The sequence below is a fragment of the Aythya marila genome (genome assembly GCF_965140915.1).
Source record: "Aythya marila genome assembly, chromosome: 14".
NCBI lineage: Eukaryota > Metazoa > Chordata > Aves > Anseriformes > Anatidae > Aythya > Aythya marila.
The window spans coordinates 19,752,037-19,772,313 of record NC_139055.1 but is presented as its reverse complement, the minus strand read 5'-3'; the positions used below and the strand labels follow the sequence as shown (position 1 = coordinate 19,772,313).

The 20,277-nt window shown below is 40.4% G+C and overlaps 1 protein-coding gene across 1 annotated transcript in view; it reads left to right on the top strand.

Moving 5' to 3' along the window:
• Positions 1–11,465, top strand: part of JAKMIP2 (janus kinase and microtubule interacting protein 2) — a 47,442-nt gene extending 35,977 nt beyond the window's left edge. Inside the window, exons 18-22 of the mRNA XM_082771962.1 lie at positions 901–978; positions 1,893–2,096; positions 3,168–3,233; positions 4,791–4,863; positions 10,361–11,465. Coding sequence (XP_082628088.1) covers positions 901–978; positions 1,893–2,096; positions 3,168–3,233; positions 4,791–4,841 — 399 coding nt within the window. The 3' untranslated portion in view covers positions 4,842–4,863; positions 10,361–11,465. The remainder of the gene's footprint in view (positions 1–900; positions 979–1,892; positions 2,097–3,167; positions 3,234–4,790; positions 4,864–10,360) is intronic.
• Positions 11,466–20,277: the final 8,812 nt, after the last annotated feature.

Here is a 20,277-nt window from a genome sequence, read left to right as displayed (position 1 = left end):
GACTGTTCCATATGCAACAGCAGATAACACAGAAATGGAAATAGTTAAGGTTTGAGAACTTTCTCTCTTTCCATGAGGATGACTTTACTAAAGTACTGAGGGCTCAAAGGCTGCTCAGTGATTTTCAGATATGAAAATAATCACACTCTTTGCCTACTAAGATTGACACTATAAATGTTAGTAGTTGTAGGACATTTTATTCAATACCTGTAAGTGAGAAATTAATTAATTTTCATACTGCCTTCTTTCATTACATTTTAAGCCCGTATCATCCTGAAGCTAAAAGCTTCATAGCTGAACTTCCTATGGCATCAGTAAAGCTAGGACTTTATTCTTATTCTATTTAATGGAAGTAACTTAAGAGATGAACAAGCCTAACAACATGAGTTGGACAGCTGTAGCATTTTACCTTTTGTTCCTGTGGTATGTCTATACTCAAGTAAATTAAGCTTTAAGTATGCCGAGAAGTTAAAGCACAGCATCTTTCCCCAAATAACATGGACATGAAAATGCCTGTTTAGTTCCCGTTTAGTTTATTGCACTTCCTCCCAAAAAAAGAAGCCACAGAAGGAGTTGTCTGGGATGCCAGAGGTGTTATCTTTAGAAAAATCACACAGAAAACCTTAAATACTACTGAAATGCCAAGCAATATTACTGAAATCAACAAGAGATGATGGATTTTGTTTCATGTAGATCAGATGTATCATCATACAAAACTAAACACAGCTATTTTCCCTTCTTCCTTTTCTGGCTGAGTCAGATAGATAATAACTTTGCAGAGTGTCAATTAAGACCAGTCTCCTAGTCCTGCTCAAGTCAGATGTCTGTAGCTGATTCAATAAACCTTCCCACAGCATTTTGGTAACTGAGTCACGTTTCTGTCTAAATCCTTCTTTGTAGGAGCAATTTTGCAAAATAAAAGGTTATTTGGAAGAAGAACTAGACTACAGGAAGCAAGCTCTTGACCAAGCATACATGGTATGTACAAAGGAAATGCTACAGTACATATTAGCCAGCACTGTGACAGGACATGGGCTTCAGTTGGATCACGAGAAGAGGTTTTTGCTTTCTTCTTAGTATCTTTTTTTTTTTTTTAATTATTATTTGCTTTCCCATTCTCCTAACAAACTACCATGCAATGTGCACAACTTCAAAATGGCACCTAGGTTTTGCAAATCAGGAAAAGGTAGATCTCCTGAAGTCTGAAACTCTTTTACTCTTTTGTCATTTATACGCAGTTGTTGCTCATTAGTGTCAGCTTGTCCAGCTGGAGTCAGTGAAACCAACTGGAACTCAGATCTGGAGTCTTAGATGGCCCATTTTAAGCATATCATAGCAAGTAGAGGATATGCCACAAAGAGCACAATTTCCTGATGTAAAACCACTGTGTCAAATTCTGATACATAGGTCTGATAACTGGCCTTGCAAGTTCAGCACAATTGGTTTGTCAGTTAATGGGAATGCTCATTGATTAGCACAATTAAGAGCAAAGTAATTTGACACTGACCTTCATTTTTTTTCTCTCTTTTTTTTTTTTTTTTTTTAGTACAGTGGGTCAAAATTTTAGAATTGGTGAAATAATCATCTTTTTAAATTACAAATATAAAATAGGTATGAAAGTTCTATCCAACTCCTGATCACCTCTGTAACTGCTTAAAAAAAGTCAGCGAGAGATTTCAATAAAAACTAAAGTTGAATTACCATAAAAATAAAAACTTTTTTTTATTTGTCTAAACAGTGAACCACTTTATGAGTTCTGTTTGTCACATTTTTGCACACCTGAGCACAGGGACCACCATGCAGGTGCCTGAATCTGCCACAACCTCCCCAGTCCCCATTGTGTTTTAAACAATGTTCCATCTCTAACTGGCTTTTGGTATTGCATCGACCAGAGGATCCAGGAGCTTGAAGCCACCTTATACAATGCTTTGCAGCAAGAAACGGTAATAAAGTTTGGGGAACTTCTCACTGAAAAACAGCAGGAAGAGCTGAGGACAGCAGTAGAAAAGTTAAGACGTCAGATGCTGAGGAAAAGCAGAGAATATGATTGCCAGATTCTTCAAGAGAGAATGGAGCTGCTCCAACAGGCTCATCAGGTAAGAAAATAGACCGAAGCACATGCAGATCTACTCAGCTTTGCTGAGTAAGAATGTAAGCTGAGGTCAAATTTAGGCAAGCTCTTGGTCATGAGTGTGCCTGGTATTTCTTGGGTTGTTTTATACTTTGAGTCTTTACTGTACACACAAACGCTTGATATTAGCTTGTGAAGCATTGGTTAGTCATATTTTGACTAACCTTAAAATTCCAAACCAAACAGTTTTTATCCAGAATTCTGTCCACATGAACCTATCTCTTTGATTAAAGTGGTCACCACTAGTTGCTGGACTTGGTTCAAGAGGAACGGTATGAATGTGTCTGGCTATTGTTACGTAGGAGAACTATCTGTTTTTCCAGCCACTTCTGGTCTGTCCCTCCCAAAGTGGGCAGTTGTAATGTTTTGCTGATGAGATAGAATACGATATTTACATTCAAAGATTAATGTGACAGCTGCAAAATGAACAAAACTTACTCTAATGTTTAAGGGAATGAGAGAGAAAGCATATGCCCAGCGGTTTTTCTTCTCAAGGTGCCAGAAGTTTAAGTCACATTACACAGTTTTTGTAAGAGTACCCAGTTTTGCTAGAAATGCACTTTGGCTACTATTTATGCATAACTGGTTCACCACAGAATTAGTGTTTTCATGTTACTATAAACATTTATCATTTCTAATAATAATACTTTAGTCCTCTTTCAATACATCAATCTGTGAGAAATTTTAATGAATTGTGATATAATTCTAAGGAGTATAATTGTGATCTTATGCTTTCCATCTATTTACCACAAGATTGATAAGAAATCAACACTTGATCCACCATTGATACTAATTTCCAGCATTTGAGGATGCAGTGAAATACACACAACAGTACATTTTGAGTAGTCGTGCGTGAGGTAAAGTTATGGTTAGGCAAGGCTAGTCGATGTAGTCATGATACTGCACAGGTTTATCCCTGCCAGAGAAGTGGTTTTGTTAATTAGTAGGCTGTTAGCACTTTGAACGTTTAGTCGCTTTTCAGGCAAGCAAATTTATTGAGAATTTAGTCTAGATTTCTTTCTTTTTTAATTTCCAGAGGATCCGAGATTTAGAAGATAAAACTGACATCCAAAAGAGACAAATTAAGGATCTGGAGGAAAAGGTTGGTTCTGTTTTGCTTCTGAAGCAGGCTGATCCACTTTTTTTGAAAGTAATGATATAATTCTTTTGAACTACATGACCTTTTTGTTTAGCTTAATAAGATAGACATGTTAGCATTTTTCTACTATCCCATCTTTTCAATTCGTGTCTTTCAGTATACCCAAACTTTAATCTTAAGAGTCTCCTCCACAACAACCTCTGTTTCATTTTAGGAAATAAATGCTGAACACTTTTAATTATGGTTAATGACACTGAACCAAATGATGAAGCCTTTATTTGTCTGTCTTGGTATATAGACAATACATCCACTAAAGGCAGGGTGATGGTAGGAAGCAGGAAGGAATGAAGGAAACTGAGTGAAGATCTGAAGATTGTCCTTAGCTGGCAGGACTAGGGAACCCAGGTTCTGATGTCATCCCATTTATTGAAGGTTGCAATTGATTATACAATATGAAAACAGTACTAGAATCTTGCCCCTAAACTGACCTGTCAAAGAACTATAGAAATATATATGCATATTCTTTATAATACATGTTTATAAATATATGCAGAGCTGTTCTGCTTTTTTGGGGGGAGGGGAGAGAGTGGGGGGAGGGCGGTGTTAAAGCTGCTCTGTCTTATTAAGTTTTCCTAGTTTTAGATAGCTAAGATAGGATTGCTGAACAAAGATCACAGCATGGGCACAGCACAATGCTACCAACAATGTATTTTCTAGAAATGCTAGACTGATATAAGATACATATCCAGTGGCAGCTTTGCCAATATAGTCATATTAGTGAATATCAATGTACATGCATTAACTGTAATAATGATTATATCGGTACAATGGCAGTAGTGCCAATGAGACCTTTCTGTACATACATTCCTAAAGTGAAACAACTGTGCTTAATGTAAAACTTGGTAGACATAATTCTTTCCACTTTTCTGCCAATATTTTTGTGACACAAAGACTCAGTGTCTTTCTATTATATATAACTTGGAAATAGATCATAATCTGTGATGAAGATTAAAAACAAAGCAAAATTTATGCCACGGTCATATGGAGACCTTGAGTATGAGACTTCTCAGTGTCAATTTTCAAAAGAGTTCTTGATTCACAGAAATTTGCTTTCCAGAAGCTGTTGTATTCATGATTAAAAGGGTCCGTCCAAAAATTAATTATTCAACATATAATAGTTAGGGCTTAGCATTAGGCATATATATTTCCCAGGCTATTTACAGTATGGATAGCAGGCATTGTTTTTAACCCACTTTAAAATACTACCCATGCTATTTTTGATATCCAGCTCTGTGACTAACATCAACCCATGGTGGTTTACAGTGAAAGCTATATCTCAGGCTTTCAATATGGTGCCAATTCTAATTCATCACCAAAATTAACGGGATCTGTTTTCTAAGCCTGGGAGATAGTGTGGCACTCAGAGAAGTAACCAGGAAATACAATGTCTTCTGAATGAATAATTATTTTATTTGTCCTTCAGAGTGCAAAAAGAATGAATCCTGATGCTTACAATGCCATGACCTTTTGTTTTTATGCAATCTTCTTTTTCTTCTGCAGTTTCTATTTCTATTCTTGTTCTTCTCTCTTGCCTTTATTCTTTGGCCTTGATGTCAATGTGCCTCTTGGAAAGGTAAGACTACTTCATTTATTTCCTCAAAGCTAGCACTTCTTGCAGAGCTGAGGATCAGATCTTTGCATGTTCCTGTATGTGTCTGGAGTCATGGAATTCAGCAGGCTCTTGTCAATAATAGTTCACAACAGAGAGTGGTTACACTGCTGAGCTGACACAGGGTGTTCCAGTCAGACCAGCACTGTCCAATATACTTTTAAGTGAATTGTAAAAGCTTGCAGATGATATTCTGCCATTCATAATTGTGAAAATAAAAGCCAACAAGAGTTTCACAATATCAAATAGTCGAGAGAATTGCACGTGAAATTCAGTATTAATGTTTGAAAAGTGATACAGCCCTAAAACAAGCCCTGTTAAACAAGTTCTGAGCTGACTGCTCCCACTCAGAATATAGCTCAGTGCCCAAAACTAGGAGAGGTATAAAGAAGAGTAAGGAAGAATGATCAGCTGCTGAAAGAGAGAAAGAAGGAGACGGAGGGAGAGAAGGATTTTTTTCTGATTCAGAGAGACACTGTTAAAAGGTGGTAAGGAAAATTTGTCAGTGTCATAGAATGGATGGATAGATTGCTATTATTCTCCACCAGTATGGCAATTACCATGTTATAAATTTAAAATAAACAAAAATTGTTAGGTAATGAAATAGAATGTAAAATAGAATGTAAAGAAGCCTCTGCCAAAGCATGCTTAGCAGCAGAAAGTTCAGAGTTCAAAAAGCAATGCGAAGATGAGGAGATAAATCAGGTAACTGCAATGTGCACAGCCTTCGTATTTTTCCTTCTGGCCTAACCACATTCAGAACCAGGACGCTGGGATAAAAGGACCTTTCTTCTGATCCAAGATAACTAAAATAGAACATAGCCTGGCTAATGTTATATTAAATGCTCAATAATGTTATATTAAAGACATGTAGTGACAGATCTTCTGATGTGGGGACAGACCAATACCATAAAGTTTCTCTCTGTCACTCTTGCCTCTGGCTTGAGCTGTTACTTATTAAATTCTTCTGACCTGCACTTGAGGCAAACTGAGAACACAGTTTTGTGTGGAAGATGTTCTGCCATTCTCTTCCACCATTTTCACTAGCTTAGCCTTTATTTCTAGCTACAGCACAAGATACTGAACTAAGCAGCATGGATCCGGGTTCTGCTCCCCCTCATGAAAAGCCCCCTACTTTATGCTTTCTTTCAGCTAGATCAAGACTTCCTTTTGCAGTTTTATGCTGTTGCAGAGAAAACTCACAGAATTAGTCACATAAACTGGAATCCATTGCTTCCTCGGATGGTCAGACCTTAAAACGAATGTTTTAATGTGCTGAGCCAGCAACATACATGGAGGTTAGGCTGAATGTGGAATGAACCATAGGAAAGAATCAGAGGAAGGTGGCTAGCTCAGTGATCATGGCTCTTGTAAATAATGGCCAATATCATTAAAGAGTTGCTGCTATTTGAAACATACTGCCTTAATCCACTGAACATTAAAAGAGTAAATTATGACTGCATTCTCACCAATGTCCCTGCAGCAGGCTTTCTGGGAACCATGACACAGAACAGAGTCTGCAAGATATTTTGAGTTAATTTGACTGCAGTGTTTCTTGCTCATTCATAGTGGGGAAAAAAAATCTGAGAGTCTTCTGAAACAGCCAAATTATGTATAGGCTAGTTTTAAGAAGCTAACATTTTCAAAGTACATAGTAATAGCAAATAATTTCATATGACTGTGTCTTTTGCTGTGTTGTAGAATCATAAGTGCAGAGCTAGCAGCCAACCTATAGGGAGATTAAAAAAAAAAAAAGGACACTTGGATTTAAACTGCACCTTGAAAACTCATGGAAACCAATACTGACGTCTGCAAAAGACTGTCTCTCTGAGTTCTTCCCATTTGCTTATAGTGTTGTCTTTCATTCAGTTTCTATCATAACTGTAATGAAGTTCTTGTGACTCATACAAGAAAAACAGGTGCAGTAAGAGGTTCTGAATTTTCTGTATACAATTTTCACCTATATTTTCCACCTGTATAGGTATGGAATTGGTTTTCTAAGGATTATTTGCCCCTGCTGGTACAGCTACAGTGTTAGTAAGAAGTTCATACATCCTAATTTTGTCAATGCTATTATCAGCTATGGTGGAAGAAAAATAAGAAATCAAAAAAATCTTGACCTCCAGTTCTTTGCAAATGTGCCTCATAAGATGTCCCTTGCTCAGTTTCAATCAAGTCCCTTGATTGAAAATACATTCATCATATTAAACTACTGAACAGCTTTTCCTAGTCCCATCTCTTTTAAGATAGAGCACCCAGTAAAGTCTTCACATTAGAACATGCATCCTGGGAAGTGCAATTTACACTTTTCATAGACTCATCAGGAAACATTGTCTTCCTGATTTTTTTTTTATTGTTTTTAATTTTGAAAGTATTTTTTTTCAGAAGTTTAAGACAAAAAGTTGGTGGTAAACACAAGTTACAAAAAGATCCATAAAAATGCATTAAAATGATTTTGGTTCATAGATATGACATTTTTCATTAGAAAAGATGATTCACTTGAAAAATTGAATCCACTTGTAATTGAACTTACAATAGGAAATCCCTACTCACAGCATAAAAAAACTAGTGCACCCCTCATATGACTTTACGCATGGTTTTGGTATGCCAGAGCAGAAGAGAAGGGAAGGAGAACCATAACATGGATGAATTACTTGGCTTTTCGGGAATTGCAAATATATACCAGTATCTTTTGAAATACGCATTTTCCAAAATAGAAAAATCCCTACAGTTTTGACATATGGATTCCAGTAGTAGTGATTAAGTCTTTTTCTTGCAGCCTGTGAAAATAGCTAAAGTGTTGTGCAACATCTCAATGTCTGCATGCTAAGGAAAAAAAATAAAAAGCCTTCAGATTGAATCTGTGTACATGGATTTCATGGTGACTTTCAGGCTGCTGTTTTAATAGCCTCCTAATGAGTTCTGCCATGTATTCAAAGACAGACTGAATTCTTTATTGCAGAGGATCCATTCCTTCCCTCTTCTCAAAGCAAGAAGGGGAGAACCACAGGAGAAAGGAGAAAACTCAGGAACATCAAAAAACATAATAAAGCCTCCACATTTTCAGGCAGGTTAGAAAAACTAATGAGGTGTTTGAGATCAGAACTCTTCTATCCTTCTAAAATTCTAGCAGATTGTTATTATCACCTGCAGCCATTCTTCTACCTGCATGGGTCTGCTGGGTCATATCTAGCACAAACTCTGCTAATTTGATGCACTGTGTTGACTCCTCATTGGTCCATTAATTGAGTAGGACTAATAATCAAGAGAAAGCTAACTACTTTTGTGCCAATTTCATTGCTGGGGTTTGTATACCTCCCTTAGGAGTCACTGAGTCCAGACTTCATCATGTCTCCCACACACATCTCCTTCACTAAGTTTCCTGCTCATTTTAAACAACACCTAAGGTTTAGTGGGTGTAAGTCCCTCTGGAGCCTAGGAAGTCTGCTCTAATTACAGCACTAAGAAGAGTTTCACTCACTGGATTTACTGTTGCTCCATAGAGGCTGGCCCCAGGAGCACATGAGGGTCTATTTTAGAAGACTCATGTCTATACTTTGGATAGAGAGGAAGAGAAACATCAAGAAGAAGTGAAGTGTGGTTTACAGCCCTGGAGAGTCTGCTGGTGTGTTGTGCCAGTCCTCAGTCCTCCACATAGCTCCACACAGCACATGAACAATTCTTTTGCCGTTTTCACGTACTGCTTTTGCATTTTGGACGAAGAGTGTCAGGCAGGGAACAAGAAGATGGATTACTGTGAACTGAAGAGCACAGCAAGTAGCCACGACAGTTGTGCAGATGTAGTGTTGTCGAGAATGGGACATAGACTGTAGAAATGGAAAAATCTTAAGGGTGCAGGGGTGGGGTAGAGATATAAACTCAGTGCTTTCCAGGGGTTCTGCACTGCTGTGAGCTCTCCTGAACCATAAAGACAGCTGCAGCAGGCCCAGCTTCACAGCAGGCATGATATCTGATGAATGTTTTACCAAGGCAAGTTATTCTGTAAGTGCAAATCATCAAGTCTTGTAGCAATTCCTCAAAGCAAATGCAACAGTAAGCTCATCCCCTGCCTGATCCCAGTTTTCACCCACCCCATTTCCCTCCATGGTATCCTTACCTCTTAATACCTGAGGTGAAATCTCCAAACAGAATCAACTTTGGAATTGTGTTGGCAAGATTGACAGGAATTTTATCACAGACATATTTTCTGAGGCTGGAATACATGGGAACATACAATAACTACTATTGGTTTGTGTTTCCTGTTCACTTTACAAACCACCTGCCTACCCAGGTGACTGACATTTGAAGTAACACATCAAGGGTGAGCATGACAGAGGGAGTATGCCATCAACATTCCTGGTTCTTAGAACTACTGAGATGCATATCATCAGGGGGATCTTTGCTAAATTGCTTTCCTTCCAATGGATGCAAGTTGGCTTTGTTAACCTTATAGGAGAATTCATACAGATCTGTGATAAAACAACAACAAAACACAGCGCATCCTTGAAATGTGCCTAGGGAACTATCTGATGATGAAAAATCTTTGATTTTGTTAGTGTCTTTCTGCAGTTTATCCTTTAACAACCTTTTAACTCCAAGAGCAAACTATGATACAATTGCAGATGATTCTTTCTGATTTCTTTCTCTCGCAGGATTAGCACAGCACTCACTGCTGTACTTTTCAGATTAGGAAGGAGAAGCATCTGAAACAAGGCTAGAATGCAATGTGTGTGAATTAAACCATATGCAGCAATATTTAGCATCAAGACCAAAACTTTGTAGTTCCTTCTTACATGGGAGTTTACTATAGGCATAGTTTTCTATGCTTGTGAATATGTACGTTCACTTATTTGTGACCAAATAATGAAGTCTAGTCTGCATGGATTTCACACTCAGTGAATTTTACCATGTGGATTTTAATGCTGAGAAAGCAAAGAAAAACTATGCCATTTTGCCCCATGTTTCAGATCTGAAACCCAGAATTCTTTTCCATATATATGAAAGGCTTCCTTGGATTAGGAGCAGTCTGTGTTTGCCTTATTGCTGAATTAGCCAAAATTCTGGGGTTGCCTTGAAACCACAAGCAAAGCATATCACCTGCTGTCATGTCTGGTGAAATTTAGGCAGCTGTAGTACAGGAGATATTGAAACTCACAGTTTTGTATGGGCTGGTGCATAACTTCATCTGAAGATACTTGTGGGAACTTCTATGGACCAGAGACCTTTACCTTTTAAGGTTAAATGGACAGGCCTGGCTGGTGTTACTGATTAATTCATTGTCAAAATATGAGTAATTTTCACAAATGTCTTGCATGGAAACAGAAACAGTCTGCCCAGTTAGCTGATAATTGTAAGAACAGATCTTTTCAACTTTCTGACTCTATTTTGTCATCTGGATAGGTAGGTAGAGGAAATTATCACTTATCTGATACAGATGTTCTTCTTTTTGTTTTATTTTTAGAGCACCTGACCACACAGATAAGTCCTTAGAAAGGCAAATGCTTCCAACCCCCCGATGAAGAGAACATTGTTTACACCAATTTAAAAACAAATATACAAAAGAACAACCTGTAGCCAAGACTGCAACCACCTTATATTTTAAAGCCATCACTCAAGATTTGTTACTTGACAGTTTCTGTCTAAAGCTATGATATATGCTGCATCTAATGAAATCCTATATGTTGAAATTACAAAAGGGGAAGAAAAATGAACTGTGAACCTACATCACTTAGGAAAAAACTTAAAGGGAATCTGCAAGGCTCCACTTTCAGCTGATCAAGTCAGAGTGTGTCTTGGGCATGGAACCAAAGTTACAACAGAAAAATATATCCCTGCTATGCAGGGCAATCATTTAAATGTGACACTGTCATCCCATGAACAAATCAAAAGTAAGAAGACAGAGCAGGAGAAACACTTGAGAGCTGTGGAGAGATACTGACAATAAAGCATTCGGTTTGAACTGTCTGGCTTTCTCACTACAGGGACTCTTTCCCTTTGGTTTTAGCCTCAGGAACAATGACAGCTGCAGTGTGGGGGCAAAAAAAGGGAAAATACGTTCTAGTTTATTGCATGACAGGTAGGACAGGGCACCACGTTTTCTGTTTGAGATCATAACAAAGCACCATTCTACATGGCAAAGGATGGGAAATGAGGGTGTGTAGTATAAGGAAGACTTCTGACAGAACTGTAGCCTTATCTCTTCACACTCCCTGCATGAAGAACAGCCTGCCCATTGTCAGATACTTTTTATACTCTTTAAAGACTGACAGTGAGATAATAATGCCCATACTTAGTTTCACGATTGGAATAACATACTGAGGATCACTGGATTGGACCTACAGAGTGGCTGCTTAGAAAGAAAAAAATGTGTTTGAGGGAAAAGGGGAAGAAAACATCCCCAGTATTCATGTGGTATAACCCACAAAGCATCATCTTCCAAATGTTTTGTCTCAGCTTGGATCCTACTGAACATGCAAAACCCTTATAAATGTTTTGGTTTGGCTTGTCAAACTGATTTTGTTAGCTGACTTCCTGACCAGTGACGCATAAACCAAAAACCAGGGAAATGTGAAAGCACCCTTATTAAACATGAGAATTATTACTGGCTTATTTAGATTTTTCCACAATTCAGAGTAACTAGTAGTAGTTGTTTCCATTTCAGAGCATTACTTACCTCTCCCATGACAAAGGCTGGAACCCAGTCCTGGTGGCTCCCTGAGGAAAGGAGTGCCATCACAGCTGCATGCCCCTGTAGTCAGTAAAAAACAAACCCTGAGGAGTGTTGACACCTGCAACAAACATTGCCAAGTTCCTGTCTGTTGGAAAAAAAGTTGCATCCATCTTCCCTTTTCTCTTTTTTGTGCTGTATGATCTAGGCATGACAATGCCCTTCTCTGTGCTTCTGTTTTCATTTACCTGGAAATGGAGTCCTTCCTGTATAGACTTCAGGTTCCTGTGGCAAGGCTCCTTATTTGAGCTGTGTCTTCCACAATGGAGTCTTAATTTTAGCTAAGAAAAATGGATTTCCATTTTTCAAAGTAGAAGACAGCCTGTGCATTACTTAAACCTTCAAAACAGGGCTCACATGTTCAGACTTCTTAAGCACAGACTCTACAGACTCCGCACACCAGAAGCTTTAAAAGTGCTTTACAGAGGGTGTTGCTTCTTTTTGCTTATTTTTTTGCAGATGAAACAGCTGAGGCAAAAAGTAGTGAAATAAGTCAGCAGGGCAAAAGCCATTCCTTAGCCACAGCAGGGATGAAGTTCATCTAGTATAGGGGATGCCTGCCCCTTACAGATGTTTTTCATCCAGAATAGCTTTTAATTATTAATGTCCATACACTCAGACGGATTGCAATGCTGGGCTCAGTTTCTCCACAGAGACTTTAAATATGCTCACTTCTTTCATGCCTGAAGATTGTGTTGAGCCCTCTGTTGAAGGTTGGAAGCTATTAGAAAATTCGTCCTCCTTAAAATTAATTTAAATTAAAAATGACCACAGCTTCTGGAACCAGTCTGTTTTAGTCAAGGAGTTTACTGAATTCTGCACCAGTTGTATGGTTTTTTTTTGTTTGTTTGGTTGTTTTTTTTTTGGTAGAACAAACAAACAGACTTGTAGGCAAATATGTTAAATGAATGCTAGTATGTTGCATGCTCTGTGGTTCAATCTCTTTGCCCCCCTGCAGAGGAATCTATGGGTAATATTGGCCCAAACCTATCACCTTTGCTTTCCAAGGGTGCTGCTACCAATTCAGTCCTGAAGCTTTGGAGTCATGCTCCTTCCACACCTGACATATTGGGATCACTTTACAACATCTCGTTAGCTACAAAAAGTTTTTTTTTTCCTCCCTGGTTGTTATTCCCTCTTCCCCCTTGCACTGTTTTTTCCCTTGCTGCAGCACAAATTCACTTCATACCACTTGGCAGCAGTGGTATGTGGCAAGTCACAAGTAAATGCAGGCTAGAAACTGTTTTCTGTAGGTATTATGGCCAGCAATTAAAGTGCTGAGCGCATCTTACAGAAGTATGAGCAGCATCTATTTTCTGTGATGTTGCAATAACCTCCTTCTCTGCTTTGGTTAAAAAAAAAAAAAAAAAAAGAGTACTAGAATGTTTGTTTCGGGCAGTCACAGGGCAGAACCACAGCACAGATATAAATATCTAGTTTCAGAACATACTGGACTGATTTTGTGGCAGACTGTATCATTCAGGTCTTCTCAACTGTGCTGTACACACTTTACTCTCATTTGTCTTGCCTGATTTCCCCTCCCTTACTCTTCCTTATTGCATGTGCATTTCCAAGGGCTTGGGGTGAGGTGAGAGATGGCAGATGATTACCATGGTGTGACTTGTAAATTGTCTGCAAACTTTTAATGCTAGAGTTCCTCCAGAAAGCTGAACAACAGCTGCTTTACTCCTCTTGAAGCTTAACATAAGCCATGCCTAAAACACACTGGCTGGTAAAATACAAACTTTCTACTCTCAGCTAGATCAAAATGAGTTTGTTTGTATGCATATTTATGTATATGTATAGTATACTATATATATGCATATATATATATATCTATTCTCTACTGTATATAGTAAATCATTGCTATAGCTTATGAAAGTTTACTTCCATTCTAGGTATGGGGAATTGAATCTAGACTTGTTTAGCTGCCACAACTGGTAACACTCCTCATGGTTTAGTTTTACATCTCATGGGCAACTAGTCTTTCCCTCCCTCCCTCCCTCCCTCCCTCCCTCCCTCCCTCCCTCCCTCCCTTCCTTCCTTCCTTCCTTCCTTCCTTCCTTCCTTCCTTCCTTCCTTCCTTCCTTCCTTCCTTCCTTCCTTCCTTCCTTCCTTCCTTCTCTGTCCTGAAGCTGTTTCTCCAGGGCTTTTGTTGTTCCTGATATTCTTTGAGGCATGCTATTAAGAATTCTTCCTCAAACTTCACAGCCAACTTCCCCTCCTACAAATCAGCTAGCAAAAACAGATCAATTTATTTCAATCTTTGAGGAAACATAGCCCTGGATTCCTCCCATTTATCTGTCCTAGGCTGTAGCAGGACTACCAGCACTCCAGGCTAGCCATTCTGTCAAAACATTAGATGAGGCACGTACATCGTGCAAATCAAACAAAATCTGACTTGCCGCTTTTTCTCCACTGACCAAATCAAGAGAGTTTGAAGACTATACTTTCAATGTAAGTACTTCAGACAAAGGCCTAGTTAGGCGAGATGAATTTAGGCATTTGGGTCTGCAGAAGGGAATAGAGCTTCTTGCAGTATTATCAGCCTGGCTTACAGCTCCACCCTCTCATTGACATGCCTAGAGGACCATGGAGACCTTCTTTTTGTATACGTGCTCTATTTTCCATCTCCCTGCTGTCATCTCAGAGGGGAATATCTGCTGGACCTCCAAAGCTTTCAGTTCCATGGCACTGCATGAGGACTGGATAGGCCAGGCTCTTGCTCTCACTAGGGTAAGTTTCAGTAAACAGCCACAAAGTTGCTGGAGATTCAAAGTTTTTGTTTTGTTTTGTTTTTCTGCCCTCACTCACATCAGCACCTGTGTGTTTTTATATATACTTTTAATTCCCAATTTCTTTGGTGTTTACTCCAGAACAAAACTGTAAATGACTTGTCAGAATGACCCTTTGATAAACACTGGACATGTATCTGTACTATATGTATTAACGTGTAGAAGAGAATCCTTATTGTATGTAAAGTTTTATGAATGGTTATTTTTTAATTTATGTATTTAATATAGGATTCGATGACCTCTGGTGTTTTAGTTTGTATAAAAAAAAATAAAACTGCAGCATTTTTTTTAAAAAAATCTCACTTTACATTCACAGAGCTATTCGGTGTCTGTCTGGAATCTGTTCAGAAATGTCATGTTAAAGCTGGGTAACCAAGATGCAGGAGACACTTCCTTGCCTACTCGCTCCACTGATGTGCTTGCAGCTCACGGCGAGAAAGACTGGGCTGTAACGTATCACACTTGGGAACATAAATCAATTAAAAAGCTTCAGTGGACATCTTGAAGTAATTAGTTGATAAGAGGTGGACAGTTAGCTTTCCCAGCATGTGTGCAGGTTTGAATTTACTGGCTTTTTACTAGGCCTGTGTAGCCAGAGGAGAAAAAAAAAAAAAAAAAGCTCCTGCCTGTTTGCTGGAGCTAAGGAAGGAATCTGCATGGGGTGCAGCCTTATCAGACTGTTGCCACAGTTCGGGGGAAAAAAAAAAAAAAAGAATAACGATGTCAGAATCTCTCTTGCACGCTGTATTCAGTCTCCCAGTGCTCTGAGGTGCCGATACTCGACGACCTTCACGAGCCCCGTGTCCGGGCACCTCTCCCCGCCGCCCGCCAGGGGGCGCTGCCGCCACGGGAGCTCCGACGGCGCCGCCGGCCCTGCCGGGGCCCCTCTGCCGGCGCCGGGGGCGCGGAGCGCTGCGAGCCGGGGGCGCGGCGCGAGGCTCGGTGGAGACGCGACCGCCCGCGGGAAGCTCGGCCGCTGAAGTCAGAGCAACGGGCGGGAATAGGTGTGGAAGGCAAGCTGCCGAAAAACACGGGCAAACCGCGTCGGAAGAAGACTTCGTAGTAGCTAAGCGAAGTTAAAACAAGTAAGTAACCGAAACGATGGAAAACGTTATCTTTTTGCCTGACTTCAACTTCCTCAGGTGCCAGTAATACTTTCCACTGTCCTACTCAGACACTAAATAAATGTATTTAACGTTCTAGGTCATGCTCTTTAAAAGCCTCCTCTTTAGAAATACGCTCCTAGACAAATCTATGCAATTTCTCAGCTTGAAATGAACTTTAAAAGGTCATATTGATCACAATGTGACTCCCATATATGAAAAAGAATGAAGTTGCTGTTATGGACTTCTTCATAAGCACTGGGAGAATCAAAGACATCCAGCTGGCTAAGCAAAGCTTTTGAAATATGAGCCAGCTCTGCCAGGAGAAAGGAGAATGACTGAAATTCAAACTTCTGTTCTCGCTTTGTGGATTATTACACAAAACTACTAGTCTGGCCAGAAAAATAAAACACTCAAAATATTTACAGAGCTGTTTGCTGCCATTAGCTACAAGGCTAATGAGAAGCATCCATCTTTGGGTTCAGAACCAGAGAGTAGAAAACTAAATTGACTTCCATTATATTTCAGCCATTGTAAGGGTTATGATTTGGGTGGTAAGGTTTATGATTTTTCACTGCTAGAGGAAATCGGTGAACTGTGGTTGCGGAACTCATACGAGCTATAAAGAGGATGAAATCATGCGTGAGCCTTTCAGCTGGCCCCTTGAGCTCACAGCTGAAACTCATTCATGGCACAAGTGTGGTGTAAGAGGGCTAGAAAAGTAGTTCTGTACTCCAAAGTTTTCACAGATTCCACACAAGGGTCACACAATGCCACCTTAGAAATGCTGCTTTGCTGCACTGGACTTTTTCATTTAAAACACCAGCAGTGTGCTAGCTGGCCATGGATGCTGCAGAACTTCTGCAAAACATATTCCCCCCTAGATGGTTGTCAGCAATCTCTTGCTGTTATATTACAGAACTGGTGTGGCCTCCTACGAAAGACCGCAGATCCTCCCCAGATAAGGGAGTAGAGTGCAGCTCCTGTGTCAGTACAGTACTTACCTCTGTCAGATAAGCACAGTGAGCTTATTGCTGTGCTACCACCCAGGTAGAATGGGTATACAGAGTAGAATGTTAAAAATGTACTCCTTTAATCATCTGTGATAAAATTAGGAATATATTTCAGTCAGTGTGCTGTTTATTGGACCCAGATCAATAGGGGTATATGAAAGCTACCATGTCAGCCCTGAGTCTGGACTTCTGCCGATGTAAATCGGGAGTACTTTGCTGAAGAAATGAAGATACAGGGCAACAAAACCAGTACCCACCTAATACAGCTCAGAATGGAAGGGCTAGGTGTCAACATTTGTTATCATGTCTGATTTTGCCATCTCCAATGCATTCATGAAAGCATGGCCATCCAAGGTACCATTTTTTATGATAATAGCAAGAAATCTGACACGATGTTGAGGGTCCAGAACTGTCTGGATGCTTCTCTGGGACAGCTAGCTGCAAGTAACCATCAGCTACAAGACAATAGCAAGGATGCAATAATGAAAGGGAGTCCCAGACTATGCCTACTATTGTCAGGAGATGGTAAGCTTTGTGTTAGTCTGTCCCTGGTATGTGACAGTACTTCAACCGGTTCCAGTCCACGGTAGAAAATACCCTAGTAAGATGGCAGCCTGAATCAGGCTGTAGCTGTTTAAGCTACCCTTGAAGCACCTTAATTTTATCAAGGCTTCTGTCATCAAACAGGCTTTGGTGAGTAAAGAACTGAGCTGTGTTACAGATTGTGCATCTGTCAGGGGCAGCCATGGCCAGTACTCATGGCTTGTCTAAGAGGACATACGACCGTCTGCATGTTGAAAGGTTTATGTGTCATCTTGGCAGCCCTTTTGGATGGCAGTAGTTTTCCATTGTTTGGGAGACTGTCTAAATATAATAAAAGCCCTAAGAGCTGGCAGTATGCCATCTGCTATGTGTCAAGGGGGGCTGAGTCTCTGAGCACAGCAGAAAAATACACTCCAAAGCCCTGGTTTTGCTTGGATAGAGGAGCATCCCACAGCCTGTGCCACTGACAAGAGACCATTGTGCAATGTCTGCCACACTGCCTGGCCACCAAGTGACATCCACAAACAGGCTGCTTTGCACAACAAAGAAAATCCTGCAAAAACTATTTTAGAAGCCTGGAGCAGGACCGAGACTAGACTTATAATGATTTCAGTGTGCACAACAGATGGAGACTTTAGAGTACGGAGCTACTAATCTATGGATTACAGACTCCCTAATTATAGACTGACACTTACCATTTCTGTCCAGTACTACCAGCTGACAGAGGGATCTTGCAAATCAGTGCTCAGCGACAGAATACATTGTTAGGGATAATTAGGGAGGGAATAGAGGATCAGATATTGTCACTGTACTACTGAATCAACCTCTTGCACATTTGTGTCTCTGAATGCTGCATGGAGTTCTGGTCCACTGCAGATTTTGAAAACAATGATACTAGTGCTTGGAAAGGTCCAGAAAAATCTGTATGCATGATCAAAGACATGGCCCACAGCTCTACTCAGCCAGGCTCTTCAGTGACAGGCACTTCCTTGAGAATTAAGCGCATGTCATTCATACATTTCTAGACACGAGCAGGGGAGCCTGTAAGAACCAATAACAAAATGAATTCTTCAGCATCTCCAACCTTAAACTTTAATTTAATCGTGATACTGATCCCAATGTGGTCCTACCTTACTGACTCTTGGCTTTGGAGCAGACGAAAGCTTGTTATTCCGTTACACATTGTTCTTAATTCTTTCCCAGTCAGTCATACAACAAAACATAAAACAAGATCTACAGATTACTCAATACCGAACCCAAAGATTAACACTGCACTTAACTGAAATAATTGAACCCTGAGACACAAAAAACAAAGCAATCTGCAACCAAGCAGAGACCCCACTGTCATTGTCATGGGCCAAGCAAGAGCCATCAATAAACTGTCATCAAATCTTTTACTCCAGATCCCTAGCCCTAAGAACAACTGTAGGCCAAGCTATTATTTCCAAATGTAACCACACAATAATAGCAAGAACAGAAAACAGCTTCAGTATAGACAAAACTAGAGTGCCTATCTAGAATGATCAGTGCTTTAAGTTCAGAGTCATAACTGAGATGCAGTCATTCACCCTGCTTCCCTTCATATCCATTCATGAAAACTCATTTGCTTACTTCTGTAGGATAACACAACAATCCACCTAGTAAAGTTCAGAAATTAACAGCTCCATAGTCGTCACTAAACTGAACACCAGCCCTAGCCTGTACTGCATCCTAATGCTATTGGTCCCGAATTCCTCAATTGCATCAGACACAGGAAAAACACCAGTCAAACATGGGCCCTCATCTATATTCAAGCCCTAACAGAGCCTAGCAGAAGCAAGAAATTCAAGCTCTTCAACTTTATACTCCAGTATACTGTCTATACTCATGCCTTGGGGACATTTGCTACCCACAGAAGTAAAAGCAAAGCAATTGCAGAGATTAATAACAAAAAACTGGGATCTGGTGAGTTGCTGTCATCAAATTAGGCTTTCAGTGCCTCCAGTCAAAAATGCTGACTTTAGCAATAAGCCTGACTTAATTATCCATACTGGCTCTAGACTGGTGGGAAGCTAATCACTCCTGTGCACACTAGGCCATGTGCCACCTATCAGCCATCTGCAGCAAACCCCATGTTCCCAGGTTCCTGGACAGCTAAACCCTACCTGTAGTGCATCTCGGAGGTTACCAGCTCCCCAGCTCACAAAAAATGACTGCCAGGCCAGCTTCCAGCTGGCCGTGGACACCACACTTGAATACCTTTGGGAATTCCTGCCCCTCCTTCATGGATGGCCCTCCCAGCATGGCAGCCCAGCTCTCGTGGCACCTGCTGTGCCATGCCAATGGGTCAGTGCCAGGTCCCCTGCTGGAATAAGCCCAGAAAACCTCATCTGTAACAGCACTGGCAGTAGCTTCCAGCATGTGGAAGCTCTGTGGGGAGTAGGCTCATCTGAGCTCTGCCCTGGCAAGGCGAGGCACAGCAAAGACTGCTCTGGGGGATTTAAAATTCAGTGACGGAAAGAATCATGGAATCATAGAGTATCTGACTAGGAAGGGAACCAGAAGAATCATCGAGTCCAAGTCCTGGGTCCCCAAAGGAACACCAAAAATAAAAAATAAAAATCAGACCATGTGTCAGAGAGCATTGTCCAAACGCTTCTTGAACTCTGTCAGGCTTGGTGCTGTGACTATTTCCCTGGGGTGGGGAGCCTGTTCCAGTGCCCAACAACCCTGTTGGTGAAAAGCCTTTTCGTGTTATCCAGCTTGAATCTCCTGTCACAGCTTCAAGCCGTTCTCCCAGGTCCTACCGCTGGTTATGAGAGAGAAGAGATCAGCGCCTGCCTCTCCACTCCCCCTTGTGAGGGATTCGTAGACCATGATGAGGCCTCCCCTCAACCTCCTCTTCTCCAGGCTGAACAATCCAAATGACTTCAGCCATTCCTCGTACGTCTCCCCTCTAGCCCCTTCACCATTTTAGTTGTGCTCCTTTGGACACTCTGACAGTTTTATATCTTTATTATACAGAAAGCATCTGTGCAGTGCATAAGGCTGCAGAACTAGGCAGTGTAGGTATTAAGTTTTCTAGATTGGAGCTCAGGAGAATTAATTTTGCCCAAGTCTCAGTTTTAGTGCCAAAAGAAATGCCCACACAATAGCATAATGTACCCCAAACTAAAAATGGGCTTGGAAAGCCAAGCAGGATATGCCAGTGCTGTGTG